The sequence below is a fragment of the Colius striatus genome, chromosome 3 (genome assembly GCF_028858725.1).
Source record: "Colius striatus isolate bColStr4 chromosome 3, bColStr4.1.hap1, whole genome shotgun sequence".
NCBI lineage: Eukaryota > Metazoa > Chordata > Aves > Coliiformes > Coliidae > Colius > Colius striatus.
The window spans coordinates 11762804-11781145 of NC_084761.1; the positions used below are offsets into that span (position 1 = coordinate 11762804).

General features: G+C 40.3%; 1 protein-coding gene across 9 annotated transcripts in view; it reads right to left on the reverse strand.

Annotated features, from left to right (window-relative positions):
- PDGFA (platelet derived growth factor subunit A) overlaps nt 1-18342 on the reverse strand; it is a 158470-nt gene that overhangs the window by 122192 nt on the left and 17936 nt on the right. For 3 of the 9 annotated variants that reach the window (XR_009818490.1, XM_061993571.1, XM_061993573.1), the window contains exons 5-6: nt 16930-17056; nt 8870-9043 (exon numbers count right to left, since the gene is read on the reverse strand). Coding sequence is in view for 6 of the 9 variants with exons in the window: in XM_061993571.1 (XP_061849555.1) it covers nt 8910-9043; nt 16930-17056 (261 nt within the window). In the remaining 3 variants the exon portion in view is untranslated. Of the gene's footprint in view, nt 1-603; nt 2825-8469; nt 8513-8869; nt 9044-11935; nt 14024-14130; nt 14245-15255; nt 15339-16929; nt 17057-18342 lie in introns of those variants that run through there. The other 6 variants (XR_009818491.1, XM_061993570.1, XM_061993572.1 and 3 more) reach the window with 6 other exon arrangements.

Sequence of the window (18342 nt, forward strand, 5' to 3'; positions counted from 1 at the left end):
GCAACATCATGAATACCAAGTACATGAAATTCTGACTTAATAAAAGGCAGACAGCTGGGTACTCTGATAAAAATGGGCCTTTATTTTTTAATTCTTCCTTTCATTACCTGGATTCTGTGTTTGTCAGAGCAGCAAAATATAGTTTCTTTGATACGCGGCAAACGTGAAAACAATCTTGCAAGTAGCACAACACAAAAACTCCCACAAAAAGGGAAAGCTATAAAATTTGAGAGGCGACGAGGCTTTCAGAAGTGCCCGTTTCCCAGTGCAATGGCTGGAAGGGTGGCCTGGCCTGGCGGCAGTTCAATCATCTTGTAACGAAGGACAAATACTTTCAACATCCTGAGAAAGAAGGCGGGGGGGGGGGGTGGGGGGGGGGGGGGGCGAAGGGGGCATGGCTCCCTTGCTTACCCTCCTCCTGCTATTCTTCCTCCTCCCTTCCCCCACCCCTTGGATTTTCAATAGCTCTTTAGTGTTTCCATCAAAGGCTTTTACAATTCATCCTCCCTTATGGTGCCTGCCTTCCACCTGTCTATCCATCACAGCCCTCATCCAGGTCCTTTTTTTTTTAACCCCATTGCTATTTTTCATGCAGTGGGATTTGTTTATAAGCTTCTGTATTACCTAAGCTTGAGGGGAGGAGGCTGCTGGGAGGAAAGTGAGAAAGCAGGATTAAGGAGGAATAATTCAGCTCCGTTGTATTTCCATCTGAACGGTCATAAAATGTGCAAATCCTGTTCCTGGGAATTTCATGTCAGAGGCCTTCTCTGCCTTTGCCCTTCCCGTGCCCCCTGTCTCTCCCTCTCTCAGGCAAAAACAAGAATTGGGAAAGATGCTTATAACTCCACGGATACCAAAGAGCACAACGTGTGCACCAGCAGGGAGAAGGCTCCTACCAGCACGTGTGCAGGGGAGACGCTCCAGACTTGGCCATGAACTACAGACAAGAGGGTGAGAGGCTGCAGAGAACAAACCCAGCAGGATGACAGGAGTAAGTGAAGGCCATTTAACACAACGGCTCCCAATACCCCCAGCTACAATTAATCAGCAAGGCAAAAAATAAGGTAACTTTTCAGGCTCCTTTGCTCTGTAAGAAAATGATACAGAAATACACGTGACTCAGATCCCAACAGGTTGAGAGTTTCTGCTATCCCCTTTTTAGTTCATCGACTATCACAAGGCACCAAAATAGACACGAGTCTGGCTTTCTAGCGCCCAGAGATCCACCAACAATCCAGCTTTGATCAAATTGCAAGACAGAAGAACCACAGCCATACAGATCAAATTGGAAGCTTTGTCATAGACCCAAGCAGAGGTCAGCGTGACTGGATGTGGCCTCTGTGCACATTTGGTACCTGACAAAACACATTCAGAACAGCAAGTAGTGATAAAAAATAGGTCACCCTTAACCTATCCCCAACCCTAGTGAGCCCACAAACCTTTTCTTGTTGGAACTTGACGTCATATCCACTGGACCTGGCAACATCTGGCAGCTTTCTTCCACTTACAGACATATCTGGGAGATATTGAGGATCACCCAACAGGTAGCACATGTCAAAATCAGCTCCTTTGATAGTTATTTATTATTTTTAAATATAATGAGATTGAATGGATTGCCCATCAGCAGCTCAGTTCTTTGTTTGGCAACTTCTTGGACAGTTTGACCATACACATGACAACACAAAATAAATTTCACTTGCTTGCAGTAGCAGCTTGTTCTAAACTCAGTCCATCGAAGATTTAAAGTTCTAGCAGCAGTGGGATATGTGAAATGAGAAGCCCTTTCACCCTTAAACTGGTCTGTAGTCTGGTTGAGATGAAAGTCATTGGTTCTAAGGCCAGAGGAGAGCAGGAGTTCGCTCAGTCAGTTTGGCTGTGCTAGGAGGAGGTGTGCAAATTGGGTCCAAAGATGAGAGGAGGCCCAGAGAAAGAGCAGCCCTTGGTTTTGCAGAACAGTCAAAAAGAAATCCTTAACGATGTTACCCTTGCTTTGCAGGCTGGAGGGGAGCAGTATTTCCATCAACTAAATGATCTCAACTCCTCAGCTTCCCTGAGGGCTCTGCAACAGGACAGACTGCGATCGCTCACCAGAGTCTCTCTCAGATGTTTGTGTTCTTCCCACCCACCATCAGCCTCAAACCTGAGCACGTCTTTCTTTGGCACAGCAGGTGGTATCCTTAATCCCACGGAGGGCCAGCCCGAAGCGAAGATTAGCAGAAGAATTTGTTTTCATTAAAATCCAACCTACCCTTGCTACCCTATCTGATGGTGCGGGTTTAAAACACGCATGTCCAGCTACTCTAGCAGCTCTGTTCCTGCAGGGAAAGAGCAGTTCAGCAACCTGCTTCTTCACTTTCTGATGTCTTTCTTTTAATCAACAAGTAACTAAAACACACATGGTGAGAACTGTCAAATGCACCTCCTCCTGGAGAATTTTGCCAGCAAGGTCAATAGAACTGGGATTTCACCTTTATTATGTTTCTTTTGACTGTGGAACTGGTGTGATTTTCCTCCCAGATAATTTTTTTTTAATGGGCTCATGGAATTAAAAAAAAACAACAAACAACAAAACAGAACAAGACATAGAAATAAACACTAAAACGTGCAGGAAAAATACAAACCTTAGCACCATGCACTCCCCTCATTATTAGACAAAGGTTGGGAAGGGTTCACAAGTGTAAAATGCTCATGTGAATTATGAGATTACTGCTCAGTTTTCTTTCAAGTCGTGGGCTGGAAACAGATGGTGGCTGTAGCATTTATGACGGCACAACATGTTACTGCAAGCCTAGCCATCTTTCTCTCTCTCTCCTCAAAAATGCAGCTGCAAGGAAAGTTGTGGAAAATCACATTAATAGTCTCTTCCACCACACAGTTTTCCAGCCCTTCATCCCTGGCCAGCACATGGACAGAGCCATCTTGTATCCCGGTAAGAATACTCTTCTAATCCCCGTCCTGCAAAGTTACCACTGACTGGCTTATTTAACAGCTAGTTAAAAATGTGAGGTTTGTTAGCATCATAAAACAGTCTCCAGAAAGCAGGTCCTTAAGGTCAGAGTAGATGCTATGTGACCCCAAGTGCTCCATAAGGGAAACACTCAGAAAGAAGCAATCCGGCTATCCTTCAGCTGTTTATTATTTAAACATTCCGTTCAGGCCAAGCAGGTTGATTTATAGAGAAGGAGAAAGACAGATGCAACATTTGCAAAAGCATCTTTGTGGCTTAGGAGTCCAAGTCTCACTTTCAAGCATGAGTAGAAAGTTTCACAAGAGCAAATGCCTCTTGATTTTCAGTAAGACAGCCTTCCAGTGACCACAAGTTTGCAAGTATCTGGGTGTCTAAAGATACAAAGAGCAACTAACCTGATATTTAACTTGCTTGTACATAAGAAACAAATATTCAAGGCTCATCATCCATGTGTTTCAGTCCTAATGGAAATGCCTGTCAGCCTAAAATATGTTAACACATACGGCAAAGCTACCCTTACAATCTGACTGAAGTAGAAAAGCTTGTAGGCGGATGTATCCCCTGTAGTGGAGAACAGTGATGAAACCAGCATGCCTACAACAATCTGCACATGACAGAGGTGCACCCAACACTGGGAGATGCTAACCTTGAGATAGCACATCTGAACCTGAAACCACGAGCTGAGCCTGGGGCATGACCCCTCAGCTCTCTAGTCACCATTGAGGGGCCTGATTTCACCAGGGAATTCTTTAAACAGTAAAAAATTGCTCCTTATCCATAGGATTACTGGGTGCTTTATGAAATATGAAATATTCCTGTTCCACAACACTTCTGAGAGCATCAGCTCACTGACAGTAAATCCTGGGTTACAGGCCCTTGTCCAAAACCAAGATTTTGGGATTACTTCTTCAGTTGAGTTGAGTCTGCCAAACATTAATTTTCCAGACAAGTGTCAGTGGTAAATCTGAGTATCCATTTTGCTGTTCTAACTTTGCTGGCCTCACTACCACCAACTTTACTGTGTTCATCCTCAGACATTCAAACACATTTGTGCTTTCCTCCCTGCAGAGAGATACACACAGTACAGTATTTCTGCCTTATAGGGTGTAGAACGGGGCAACTGAAAATCAGACAGACTTTTGAGTCCATTCCCTCTATCACTTTTTGCAACTAGACTGGGAAGTTGCTACAGAAATTCTTGAATACTTGAAACTTTTAAAAGTCTTTTTCCAGGCACAGAGTCTTTCCAGGTCATATGACCATACACATCCACAGCACATCTATTGTAACTGCAAAAGCCCTGAGATATTTCCTCTAAGATACAGAAGGTGCCATTTTTTTTTTTTGCTTTTGGAAATCTCATCCTGCAGAATTCATCAGTATCCTATGCAACAATGCACTTCCTTTAAGCAATGAGCTATAAAGTGTACTAGAAGTTTCCACTTCTGGTTTTATCTTTTCCTGATCTAGCCTTAAAATTCTTTTGAAGTTGCTCAAAGTGTTCTTCATGTATGCTTGTTTTTGGAAATACTAGATCATGATTGGCAAACTTCTCCTTAATTAAGTGAGATAAAGGAATCAAGATGATATGATCTGCTAAATTTCCCGCTTTTTTAAGGTACTATTTTAAGATTTTTTTTTCACTTGCTTAGAAAGGAAACATGTTGGAGAAAATAAGGAAGGAAGAGATCTTAGAGGCCCAGAGAGAAAAAGCACTGCTATGGGCTTTCTAGCATAGCCGAGCTTGCTGGTAGAAAGCCACAGAATAGTTAAAGCTTTCCCTCAGTACTCTGGAACAGTTTACTGAAGGCTGCAGAGCTTCTGAAACTAACATCACTCCAGGCAAAGCATAAAAGACTAAGCTTAGACTGCGTTAGCACAGTAGGTTCTTCAGGGCCTCAGCTTAGCAAGCCAACTCAGATCGTGCCTAACTTTAAGCACAAGTAACTTCAAAGAAACATCTCACATGCCTGAAGTTCATCTTTCCACTGACTCTTGCTGAATCACAACTTAGGGGAATGCAGGGAGCTAATGGGAAACATTTGCACTTGCTAACCCCAGCTGCAAGGTCCCAAACCCCCTATTAGATATACAGACATAGCCTAACCATTTTGGATCAGCCAGCAGGCCCTTCACAACAAACGGATCCAAGCTGTTAGGCAAGCTCTTCCGAAGCACATGTAAGAGAAACATATCCTCGAAGAAATGGTGACAAATTGATTTAAAAGTGGTATTTGTGGCAATTAGTAAAGTACACAAGCTGAGCATTAACCTGCAGGACTCATACGTGGGCTGTTGAAGAAACCACTCTGTCTGGGAAAAATTGTTTCTGTCATTTTTATTGTGGAAAGCCATAGCAGGCAAGAGTTACTCTCATCCTGAACACATTTTTGAGTAGCTTCCTGGTTCCAAAGAGACCTATGAAAAGCTTACTATACTGTGGGTGAGTTTGAATAAGAAACAACTTCACAGTGCATGAGCAGAGAGCCCTCAGTGTGCATGGGAATCTTGCTGACACATCTCCTCAGCCACACAATGCACCATGAGGGACCTGTTGGCATCAGTGAAACATCAGCCCTCAAGGCAAGGGGGAAAGGGGAAACTGCAGTGCTTGGTGGCAGCCAGGGAGGATATGTCTTCAGGTAGAACTGTTTGAGCTCTAGGAGGAATATCCAGGGTTCCTTGAAGTGCTGCAGCATCTCTCTCTTCTCTGGCCTCACACAGATGACACACCTGGGCAACAGACTCCAGCAGAACAGGGTCCATAGCAGAAAATCTGGCCTCTTGAAACCTCCCTGGTTTTCATCTTAAACCAGCAACACCTTTATATAGAAAAACACTTACGGCCAAAGCCCTAAAGAAAAGGTGAAGTATGGCTGGAGCAAGGAAAACTTCATTCCAGCAGTGAACATGGCATAACAGGCACTTGAAAAGCCACTGCTGGGAAACACCTACACCAAACAGCAGAAAGCAAACCTAAAGTTTCAGTGCTGCAACCTAGAGAAAGAAGGCCACATTCACAGTGACATCCCTGGATCAAAATTTGTCTCTCTGCAGAACATAGGCGTTCTGAAGCCAACTGAGGTTTCTTGGAAGTCTTGTAAAAACTAATTAAAATTGGATGCCCAAATCCCTTAAACCATTGAAAAAAATCATGGCTACAGATGTTCAGCAATTCTGAAGAACTCTTGATAGTTCACTGAGGTTTACAAGCTTGAGTTTAACCCCAAAGGGAGCTGAGGCCACTCAGCACTTCACCCACAGGCCCTCTGTGAACAGAATCTTCTTTCTTGTGGTCAAAGAGGGGATTTCTTGAATTTATGTCTTGTTTCTCCCCTTGTGAGCAAACAAAACAATTTCTATGAGTAATTCCACCCGCTAATTGCCAAGGAAAAGTCTGGTAACAAATGCTCTGCATTTTTGACAGGTCAGAGGCTTCCCCAAACAAAATTGCTGTTTTATATTTTGTAACAGCAGATGTTCATATCCGGGGACCTCGGCAAATTCCAGTGTGGATGAGTCTCTGTGGGAAATAGCTTTTCCAGATTTTCACGTTTTAACTGCTCCAGGAAACGAGACTATTTTTACAGGAACACTAAACAGCAAAATATGAAACCATTATCTGCCTCGTGGCAAGAGTTTCGGGTCAACTCTCAGGTAACTGTCATCTCCAGTGAAGTCAATGGAGTTGTATCTATTTATGCAAGTCAGGGATCTGGCCAATTATGTAATTGGTTGATCAGTTACTAGAACACCAAGCTACCACTGGCCTAAGGAGTGTCTCATTTTCATACGTCTCAAAGTTCATCCAAGCCCTGATGTATCGATAAGTGAAGTATTCAAGTATTATGGTCTGTCAAGATGATCATTAACTGCTGAAAGATTTAAACATGAGCATTTTCTATGAACAGCTGCTTTGCCAGTGAATGATCACTATGTGTAGTATAATTCCCGGGTTCTTTTTTCACCTGCTAAATAAACCAGGATTTCCAGAAGTGTTTAAAATGCTTTTCTTCTAGTTATTTGTGATTGCTTTCAAGAATCAAGATGCTTCCAAAATCCCGTGGGGATTTCAAGTGCTGTGGGCTCAACTGCATCACCTCTGGGTGCTTCTGGTTTTGGCTATCTGATCGTAACATCTACTCTCAGTTTCAAAGATGGACAGTGAAACCAGTTGCCTTCATTATGCAAGATCAAAGACAGTACGCAGAGGCCACACCACCAGTCTGACCTCAAGATGAGTGTTCAACACTTGTTACAAATTTGACTCCTTACATCCCTGTTTGAGGGACTACTCTAGCCTTCATATATGGGTTTTTCTTCTATTGAAGCCCACACATCAGCCTTTGTGTATTTTTATCTAAGACCCTGGAAGACATTTGGTATGCACAAATACTGGTCCAAACTGAAATTTTTAGATGCTAAAAAGTCACATCAAGTCAGATTTGATGGCCTGCTAATGACCCAACTACAATATTGATTGGATTCCTCTCTAGGGGAAGAAGTAACATGGGAAGAATGTGACATAGAAACCTTCAGAGACAGAAATTCTGTCACCAGGATGTTGCCAAAATTTCACCTATTGATTACAAACAAGAATAAGAGTTAGCACTTCCTTAGTTTCATGTCAGGAACTGTGTATTCTTGACTTTACACCTAACTGAAAAGTCATTCAAGAGACTAACATACAGAAAACAAACTTAGAGACAATATCTAAGGAAAACAGTACCTAACCTATGACTTGTTCTTTGATTTACAACTATGATTGCAGGCCCCACCTCACAGTCATATGCTGTGATAATAGGTAGCAGTTCAACGAGAATCAGCCGTAACTTCTTACGTGTTGGAGTGATTCTGAGCTACTTCAGCACATAATTTAGCCTGATGCAGCAAATACTTAGAATGACTAAAGGAACAGGTAACATTCCACAGATGAAAAATGAATGATTAAGCTTTTGACCTTGTTTATTCCATCTTCTGATGCCTTTATATATTTATTTAGCCTAAACTAAAAGTTGCCAAATTTCACAGGAAATTTTCTCTCCTTCTTTTTTTCTGTCTCAAATTTCTATGTTATAGGTATGACTGTGAGTTTCCAAACTATATTCTCAGAGGTACCCAAACAGATAATTTAAAATGGGCTCACTGGCATTAGTAGTTGCAGTCCTGAACTCACTAACACCAGGAAAGTACTTTCCTTAAAAAAGAACCAATGGGTATTCCAAAATGGCAACCTCCAAGGGAGTAGAAGAGAGTGGAATTCTCCTAGCTGTTTCTCTATTATTATATTCTAGTCTCATTACTTCATCTGTGGGCTTGCTTACAACATACCTCAACACTCTAAAAGCATGAAGACCCCCATCCCACCACTGGGATCCTGTGTAAGGAAGGCACACCCTACTTAAAAATAGTAATAAAGCATCGACTCTGCTCCATTTGCCTGAGGTCAATGGGATGTTTATCCAAAGTTACGAGTCTGCTTAGGCACAAGATTGAAGAAGGGCAAACACAGGCATCTCTCAAAGTGCTTTTCCACGTTAGGGCCTGGGAAAAAAAAAAATCAGGATTGGGCCTGTGATAAAAACAGTTCCCTTAGGAAATGTTACCCATACCATAAAAGGAATGAATGACACTGAAGTACAGTGAAAATCATCTACTGAATTTTTGTAAATTCCCATAAAATCTGAGCCTTCCTTTGTTCTATGTGCATAACTTTTGCTCTAAGTCATGAAAGGTTGACTCCTTTGAGATGCAGGAAATGAATAGCTCACGGTAGCGTAAAAGGCAGCCTAATGGCATGGGCAGAAAGCTGGATTTTCATCAGTCACTACGTTCTCTGATGACATGGCAGTGGTTTTTGAACACGTATCTGATGTACAATAATTAGGCAAAAAGACTTACCCTCAATCTTTTCAGTATTTAGCTCTAAGGGTGCAAGGATTCATTCTTGGAAAGGGAAGATGGTCGTGGGATTTAGGGCACTGGATGAGCACTCAGATCTGAATCCTATCCCTGGTTCTGCCATAGCCTTGCTGTGTGACCTTGCACAGTCATTTCTCCATGCCTCGGTCTCGCCTAAAATGGGATAACAATAGTTCTTTATTTAGAGGAGATACGAGTACAAATCAGTTCAAGGCTGTGCCACAGAGATGCTAGAGCAAAGAGCAGCACAGAAAAGCTCAGATATGGAACAGCTCCTTGCTATTAAAATGTGGGAAAACACACAGTAATTAAATGGAATAATAAATGCAAAACATACACTGATTTTTGAGGAATGCAACACTGATAGGCTTTCTCTGTTACCTGAAATTAAAGCAAGTGGGATTCTTCCAGGTTTAAACAACTTCTACCTGACTGCTTCTGAGACCTGCTAGTACTAGAAGCCATGTATTAGAAACATTAAGAAAATTACCTCACTGAAAACCTGCACATCGTTCCTGTTTTAAAGGAACCACAATTTCCAGTCCAAGACAGTGTTAGATAAATATTCAGAGTAACACTTTCAAAGCGATGGAAGGGGCCTACAACATGGTTTCCTTCAATTTACAGTTAAATATGGGCATGCAAATCTGAGGTAGCTTTGAAACTTCATCTCTGCTTTTGGGTACCCTTCCAAATTAAATTATAAACAGGGTCATTGATCTTAATTGAACTGTCAGATATCTGGAAGAGCTTCAGTGTCACTATTTCAGAGCTATGCTGTTGCTGGGATTGGACAGAGCTTTAGCAGGGAGCCTTCGGTAATATTTTTCCAAATGCAAAGATTAATCTTTTTTCTTTCTACAAACATGTGTCTGTGTAACAGCACTTGTCTTTTATTTGAGGGTCAGTTACGGGCCTGAAGGCCTGAGAGACAGGACCTAGGGGCACATGCCTAATTAAAGCAACTGATTTGGAGATAAACAGATTAAAGTCTATTCTGTCAGGCAGGAGGAGAGAGATGAGAGATATGAGGAGATAGATCCTAGGAAGGGAAAATCAGTTTTGAATGACAGAAACAGAGTGATAGGACAGTCAGGATAAGAATAGCTGGAAAACAGACCACAGAAAGGCAATACGGACTCAAGGAGGACAGCCAAGAGAACCTCAGAGCTGCAATGCTGAAGTCCACTGGAGGGAGGAGAGCCACAAGATGCTGTTCCAAGCAGAGCAAAAAACCTAAGCTCAAAGACACAGAAGTTCTGGAGCTGCCTGGGAACCTCCAGGGCTGGAAAGGAGCAACTGTTGTAGTCTCCATACACTATCTAATAAAGCAGATGCCAAGCAGGACAGAGGACAGGAGAAAAGGGAAGCAAACTGGCATACAACCCTTGATTTCACTCAACAAAAGCAACTGAAGGGCAGCTCTGGAAAGATGAAGCACAGCATACAATGTAATGAAATCACCAGAGAATCAGTGATCATGCACCATACTATAACACTGAGATTGTTTTCGGGCAGTCCCCTCCCCATAGACTTTCTGACCAGAAAAGATCTCAAAAAATATTAAATCAGAACAGCAACTTCACAGTCTCTGGATAGAGGAAGTGACTGCAGAATGTGAAACAGAAAAACATTTCCTCCCCAAATCTCTAACCTTATATGTGCAAGGACAAAAAAGACAAGGTGTTAAAAGGATTGCATGGAAAGGTGACTTTAAAAAGTTACCATCTTCAACTCCTCCACTGAACCGCCTACTAGCTCCTCCACCCCACAAAAAACAGAGCTGTCAATCAGGTATCTTGCAGCACCCATAGCTCACACCCTTCCATGTAACACTCCAAATGCAGCACTTGAGAAGCCCAGATGGAGTCCATCTCCAGTAGAGAGCGGAAGAAGATAGGACACGGCATTCACAAATGCACAGAGAACTGTTTAATTTACAGCCACAATGGTGAAACAAACCATTTCAGAGCTTGGACATTCAAAGTTAAGTCTGACACTCATTCTTATATTCACTTATTGTGCTTAAGTATTAGAGAACACAGGATTACATTAACCGTACACGACAATTCAAGATCCCTGCAGGACCGAGTAGTGAAAGAGATGAGCAAGAATGAGAGACCAGCCCCTCAAGTGGTGTAAGGTGGTACAGCTCCATTGCAGGCAATGGAGTGATGGTGATTTACACCAGCTGAGGATATGGCCCCTGAAATGTCCAACTTAACTTTGAATTAATGTCTCCTGTGTCACAACCTTTAACATTACTGTTCCTTCTGGTTGTATCTTCCGCTTGGAAGAAGGACTAACACCAAAGCCTGTAATGTTCGAGAGGCCGGTGAGTAATATCTCAGCAGGACTACAGTAAGTGATGTTCACGTCGTGACACTACTCCTCGTATTTTAAAAACTGTGGACTGGATCCTCATCTAATGTAAATTAGCTTAGGGGCAGCTGAAGTGAAAAACATTTGCCAATTTATACTAGCTAAGAATATAGCCCTGAGATTTTTGTGTTTTCTGCTGCATGCCATATAAACACTGTGCTTGGGAACAAAGACTCCTGTGCCTTTCATTCCTGGTAACAAAATTAACTCGAGACTACAAGTCTCACACAAACAACTACTGGAAAAGACTCAGTTCAGTCTTCATTCTCTCCTGGATTTCTGAATTTGGCATAACACATTTATTTGCTGGCACAATAAAATGCATGCCTCTCAGTTCACTTTTTTATTTCAAGGCTTCACTATAGGGCCAGACACGCTCATGATGTAAATCAGCAAAGCTCCATTATACTCCATGGAGTCACTCCAGGATCTGAATGCAGCCTTCTTATGCCACTGCAACCACAACACTCTCACAAAGGTGTTTTGCAAATTATTCCACTTAAGTGACTTTGACATCCTTTCATACCTGCACAGTGTCTGAGTGGGTGACATAATGCTTTTAATCTACATGACTTTAATGGATAAATGTTTGGGTTTTTTCATTAGATATCTTTTAGACAAAAAGGAACGGAGCAACATTATTGGCATCCCACTGAAACATAAATATATAAATTACATTTTATACACTTTTTTAAACGCAGACACATACATTCATGTGCATAACATTGTGAACAGTACACTTAGTGGAAAACAAGCACAGACAATCTTAGTTAAATGTATTTCCAGTTTTGGTGCTCAACAAATACACTGGGAAAATGATCACGAAGTAGAACGGTGACTAACTCTATCTCTGCATTAGCATCTGAAGCCAATAATGCCTGTTAGCTAACATTGCTTTGTTTGGTTGAAACTGGACATAGCTACAGGAACGGGAGGGGAATGTTTGAATTCTATTTAAAGAAATGAAAAGGTTACAAATCTCTCTCTCTTTTGTCGCGTTAAGGTTCTGCAGTTCATTCACATTTGGAGATACTTTTTTGAGTGGATACACTGTCTTCAAGACAAACTTTTTTTTTTTTGCCATTCCAAACTAAGAATACTCTTTCATCTCTTTGTAATGTTTCACAAATAAAAGAGTCCAGTAGTTCATTTTACGTACCCGATGTGATAATCCAAATAAAACAAAGGGTACCTAATCGAAACGACTGGGGTGGGGCAGTGATTTTGGCCAAGTGAGTAGCCATGTCACATCTGGCACAGGCCTAAATTTCCAAAGCAGTACAGAAGGATTTAGCTCTGTGGCTCCCACTGCAATCTGTGGGGAACTGAACATTTAATCCTTTGGCACTTTGAAAAGATAGGAGCTGGTGCCAGAGTATTTTATCTGCCCTGCTATAATTAAAATAGATTTTGATGTTATTTGGGCTATTCTACTACAAAAATATGACCACAAAAATGCTTTTTTTTTGCTTTTTTTTTGCTTTTTTTTTTTTTTTTGGTTCAAGAAAACATAGCAGGCTTTCTCAGGTATATAAAACTGTTAATTTTTAGATAAAAATACAAACTTCACCTTTACAAAAACACATATTTCTGTTGAATACACATAAAGCATAACATTTTACCAAAAATAAAGAATTTTAGGTCTTGTTCAAATATTTGCAGCAAGGTAGTTCCCATGCCACCATGACATTGTACAATGCAGATACAAGAATTTTGTACATTTCACACAGCTCCAACATGTGAAATAAAAGTATCTGTATACCAATAAGAATGACAATTGCTAACACAATATCACTAGTAGGCAACTGGCATAAATCTTAAAGGAAACAAAACAAAAAAAAAAAAGGATTTTTGCATGGATATCCTATGATTTGTTTACGCACATCCCTCTTTTTATTCTCTTTCTTTATATGTAATGCTTTAAATTACGGGGGAGATTGGGGAACATAAACCAAGAAACGTCTAGAAAATTATGCATAGGTATACCATTTTTATTTTAATACATCTCATTAGTTTGCATCCCACTAGGAGAAATACCATAATGTTTTGTGTTCTGCTTATTGTTATACCAGTCTTTTATATGTGTTATTGGCAAATGTAGTCCAAGAGATAATAAAAAGCTAGGCAAAGAGTAAAAAGAAAACTTAATAATCACTTTATGGTGTAAAAAAAAAAAAAAATCCACTTAAGGCTCCCCAGAAGGTTTTTTTGTATAGACTTTTAAAACACCACCAAGCAAGGATGTATTGTTCTATAGTGTTTGTGTGGCATTTGATCGTTTCATACATTCCTGCTTTTTTTGTGCCTGAAGTCCACCAGTGTCCATCCATCTTCATCAAGAACGCAGGCACATTTCTTGACGTAAAGCACCGTTGACTGCTCTGACAGAAATCCACTATTCACTTAGATTTTTGTCATGTTTTTGAGTACTTTTGGTATCCTCCATTCATTCAACTGTCTGTTTCTCTTTTCTGTTTTTCTTTCTTTCGTGTTTTTTTTCTTTTTTGGACAGGGAAGCTTCCTATTGTTTCACAGAGTGCTACAATACTTGCTTTGATGTCACATTAAACAAATGTACATTGTCTCTTTGTTCTCATTAAGTGTTCTTTTGAGCCAGTTTTTTTCACATAGGAGAACAAATAAAGTATACAGTCAATAAGCACCATACATAGTAGGTTCAGGAATGTAACAAACCATGTACATCCATGTCCCAGAGAGAAGTTTTTTTTCTAGCTTATTTTCACCTTACATCTGCAGGAGAGAAAAAAGATACAATAACTCTATGATTAGAATCAAAGGTCCTATCCTCTAAAGAGATGACTTAAGAAAAAAACTGTTCTGCATGAAGAGTCACTAACCTGGGACAAGAAGTTCTAAATGCTGTTTTGATTGAGTTTACATGCTCACTTTTAAAGTTGAATTTTAGAAAATCTTTGCTTCTATCATACTACTCCCAATAAATACCTGTTAATCTGAAACAGGATATCAAGTTTAGCATTCTTTAGAAATGATACATCAGTATAAATGAAAACTGCCGTTGGGAGTTTATATGTAAAAACAGGTGCTTGAAGTTAAATTCACCATCATCCAGGCATGAGGCACATACACTGCAAAATCCAAATCATTCCCGCTCCAAATACCAGAAGCAACTGCAAGTGCTGCAGTTTACATCATTTCAAGTCATTAAGAAATGGAAATTAAACAAATTTGGAACGTGTATCGCCATCATCATACACTGATAATGTGTTGGCCAAAGGATTTCAGTCATTTTTGCATTGAGAGGGTGTTAGTTTTTCACTGCACTGAAAACCTCCTGAATTTTGATGACAGACTGTCATCATCCTACTGAGACAGAACAGACTGAAAAAAAAGCAAATCTTAATTTTCTGGTGTAGATAACACAGGGCCCCGCAACACAAAAAATGGCATTTGTAAGCATCTTTCTTGTCAGGCAAGCAGATCATCAGACTGTCTCATGTGCATGTACAATCAATCCCAGTTCAGGCCAAAACACGGGTTTGATGGTCATGCATATAATGGTATTTGCTGTATGTACACTCAATGCTTTACAGCCAATGACTGGGAACAGGACAATTTTTAACCTGGCAATTCATTCATGCATTATCACGTGATGCTTTCACCTCAGAAATCAATAACAATGAAACAAAAGCAGAGGCAATGGAACTTGAGATTTCAGAAGCTGAAGTAGTAGCACCCTCACAAAAAAAAAAAAAAAAAAAAAAAAAAGAAACAAAAAAGGCAAGAAAAGGAAGTAGCTCAAGAATGTAAGATGCTGATGGTGATGTGGAGCTTAAAGGAAAAATACCAGCAGGTAGAATTATCAAAGCCAATCAAATCTAATCTGTTTGCAGCCTTGAGGTAGCAAGTGTCAAGATTCTGAACAGTGATTAAGTTGAAGTGATGATATTTGATTAAGTTTTCCAGTACTTGTGCCATTAGGATGTTCAGCATATAGGTCCTACCTGAATATCAAATAGTTCCAGTAGGTTTTATGTTGGTTTTAACTTTTTTCGTTTCCGTTTTTTACCTGATTCCCTAGGCCTTCCTGTTAATATAAGGGCAGGGCTGGTAAAAAGCCCTAAGGTAATGCATTTTGTTGAACACTGAAGTAATAAACACTCAAACGGCTTACATTTCAAAGAAATCTCATTATCCTTTGCATTAAAGTAATAACTTCATAACGTCTCATTTGACATCCCGTTTACAAAGTAATTATACAAAAGTAAAGAAATAATAAATGAGGCTGGCATTGCCTACATAATTTCCAAGATCCATCTATAATTACTGTTACCATACAGTACTCAACATTTGCTTTCAGCTCTGTAGTTAAGCTATTTTCAGTTCACCATCCACTTGTGCAAATTTTGTTCCTATCGGTAATTCAATCCTAGAAATCTATATCCTTCCACAACAATTCTGCCTCATTTTTCACACACATCCAAAAGAAAAGTGTCCACCTTAAAATCTTAACTGCATAATCTTTGGCTACTAAAGACATTTTGGAAAATTCCTTTTTCCAAATAGAAGACATAGAAAAAATATCAAAGCATGTGCACATAAAAATAACCACTTTACATGTCTTGTCTATTCATAACTCAACCTTGCTTCAGCTGAAATACTCAGGTCGGACTGTAAACTGATGTCCAATAAAATCAGAGCAGAGGCCTAACTTTGCTTTCATACAAATTCTAATTCTTCTGCTCTGTACATAGCAACTGAAGTTTACATTTGCTTGGACCAGATTTATGTTTCCACGCTGGATGGAGACCATACTGAAAACCCTTCCTCATCCAGCCACCTACAAAATCCACCACCTTTGGGTAGCTCTCCTCCTGCTCTTTGCTGACTCTAACTATGGGCTGGGTCTGCTGCACGCCTAAATTCCCATCAGAGGCACAAATTTTTGAAGCTGCTTTCAACCAAAATCAGGAAAAATGGAGGTCTTTTCTCTACTGTTGTGGGTTTCCAGACTATGTGTCAAGCTCTGCATTCATTGCACCCCAGTAAGATGATCTGAGGTAATGATTTTAGGTGGGTTTATGAGAATCAGATTGAAAATAAATATTTTTTCCCCATAAATCTGTCCCCGTGGTAGCTTAAATGTTGTCTTGATAAGGCAAATTTAGGTTTAATGTGACAACTGGCTATAAATTCCTCCCTATATTCAAGTAAGAAAACAACAGGAACAGCCAATGTTGTTTCACAACTCTTTAGTCTTGTATATTGAATTTATTCCTAAGTGCTTTACGTTCATTTCACTAATATTTTCCCCAAGGTCAAGTAAATCTCAGCCATAGCCCTGTCTCCACAAAGTCTAAAGAAATTAGGCAACAGAGTTCACCAGTAAGCTGCAACATGACAACCGTTAACCTAGTTAAGTAAGACCCGAATACCATCAGGCATTTACATTTATTTAAAGGCTAACCTAAAGAGAACTGACACACTTTAAATGTCAGATCTAAACCCTTTATACAGCACAAACTGTCCCTAATCTTGCATCTGCAACACACAGAGAAGTAACTGGGAGCTTCTCTACTGAGTTCACTGGAAGCAAATTTTGCTTTACATTCTTTACTAATATAAAAATAAGGTCCATATGAAATCAGCATTAATGCAAAAATAAAAGGAAAACGTACCAGTTTCTTCTTCTCTATAATCTGAATTAGTATTTGATGATGTACAGGTGCATTCCATGTGCTCTTCTAATCTCACCAGAACTTCTTTTAATTTTGGCTTTTTTCTAACATATTCCACTTTTGCCACCTATAAAATATGATGAGGTATGTACTGAGACACATTAACATAGTTGTAGTTCAGAACTGAAGACAGATAACTATATACCTCTATTTTTCAATGTAGCCAAACCCATATAAAATGTTAGCATGCTAATAATCTTTTATCTTAATTGTGCATCGTGTAACTATTTATTGCACAGACTATTTGTTTGTTCAAGTTCAGCAGTTTGAAACAATCTTCTTTTCCCCCAAGAGATAAAACAATTTCCCATTCATTTCGGTTTGAAGCTTTAAGCAACTCAATTATCCACAGATCACAATAAGAACTTCTATACAGATTGAAATCAGTGGATGTTCTTGTAGACTACCACTTTCAGTATGATTTTCTGTACATGTTGACCGCAGCTCTTAAGCTGAAGGCTAACAGTGAAGGCATTAGGTTGGTTTGTAATACATTTCATAATTTACAAATTGCTGTCTCCAGAGTCCTCTGAACGCAAAATGCTCAACTCTACAGCACCATGATCTGAATATCAGCTTAGAAAGCAGCACTCTCTATCCTCTTCACTTCTCTCAGTGACCCCAGGACCTGTTCACAAGAGCTCCCATGTCCTGCTGTCTGTAGATCCAAGGGAAGTACTACTTGCAAACTGGACCCTGCCTTTGGCTGTACTGTGGAGAGCTGGCAAGTATGCTATTTCTCTCCAGTTCTTTCAACTGCTTCCAACTGCACTTCTCCAATTCGGGCCAAGGCACTGGCATCCTTAAAAAAAGACAAAATCTGAGGGCAAGGTGAGGTTGGAGGAAGGAACATGCTGCAAAAGCTCTGTCTCTCTCATCTGAAGGAAACCAATGTAGAAGGAGGTTGGGGTGGCAGTGATACTGAACATATGGACACCCTGACAACTTAGTGCCAGCAGCCAGGAGAGGACAAAGGACATGCGGAGCAGGAATGCTGCTGTGCTGGGACACTGAAACAGGTTTTGGGAAGCTGTACATTGACTTGTGCTAAGTGTAAGAGGCACCATGGTCACATCTGTACAAAGGATTACGGCATAATGTCAGCAGAGAACGTGCTAGACCGTGTGCAAGAGCTCCAATATTTACGCTTGTGTTAAATGCTGCACGAATAGCTGATAATCATTTGCTTGAAATGGAAATCATTGAAACAAAACTATGGCTTCTCAGCTCTACTAATATTTATTTGCTGTTTGACTGTATTGTTGGGCTGCACTGTGTCTGCCCCAGCAAACAAGAAAAATACATAGTACAGGTATGTATTATAAACAAGATAGATGAGGCAGGAGAAGGACA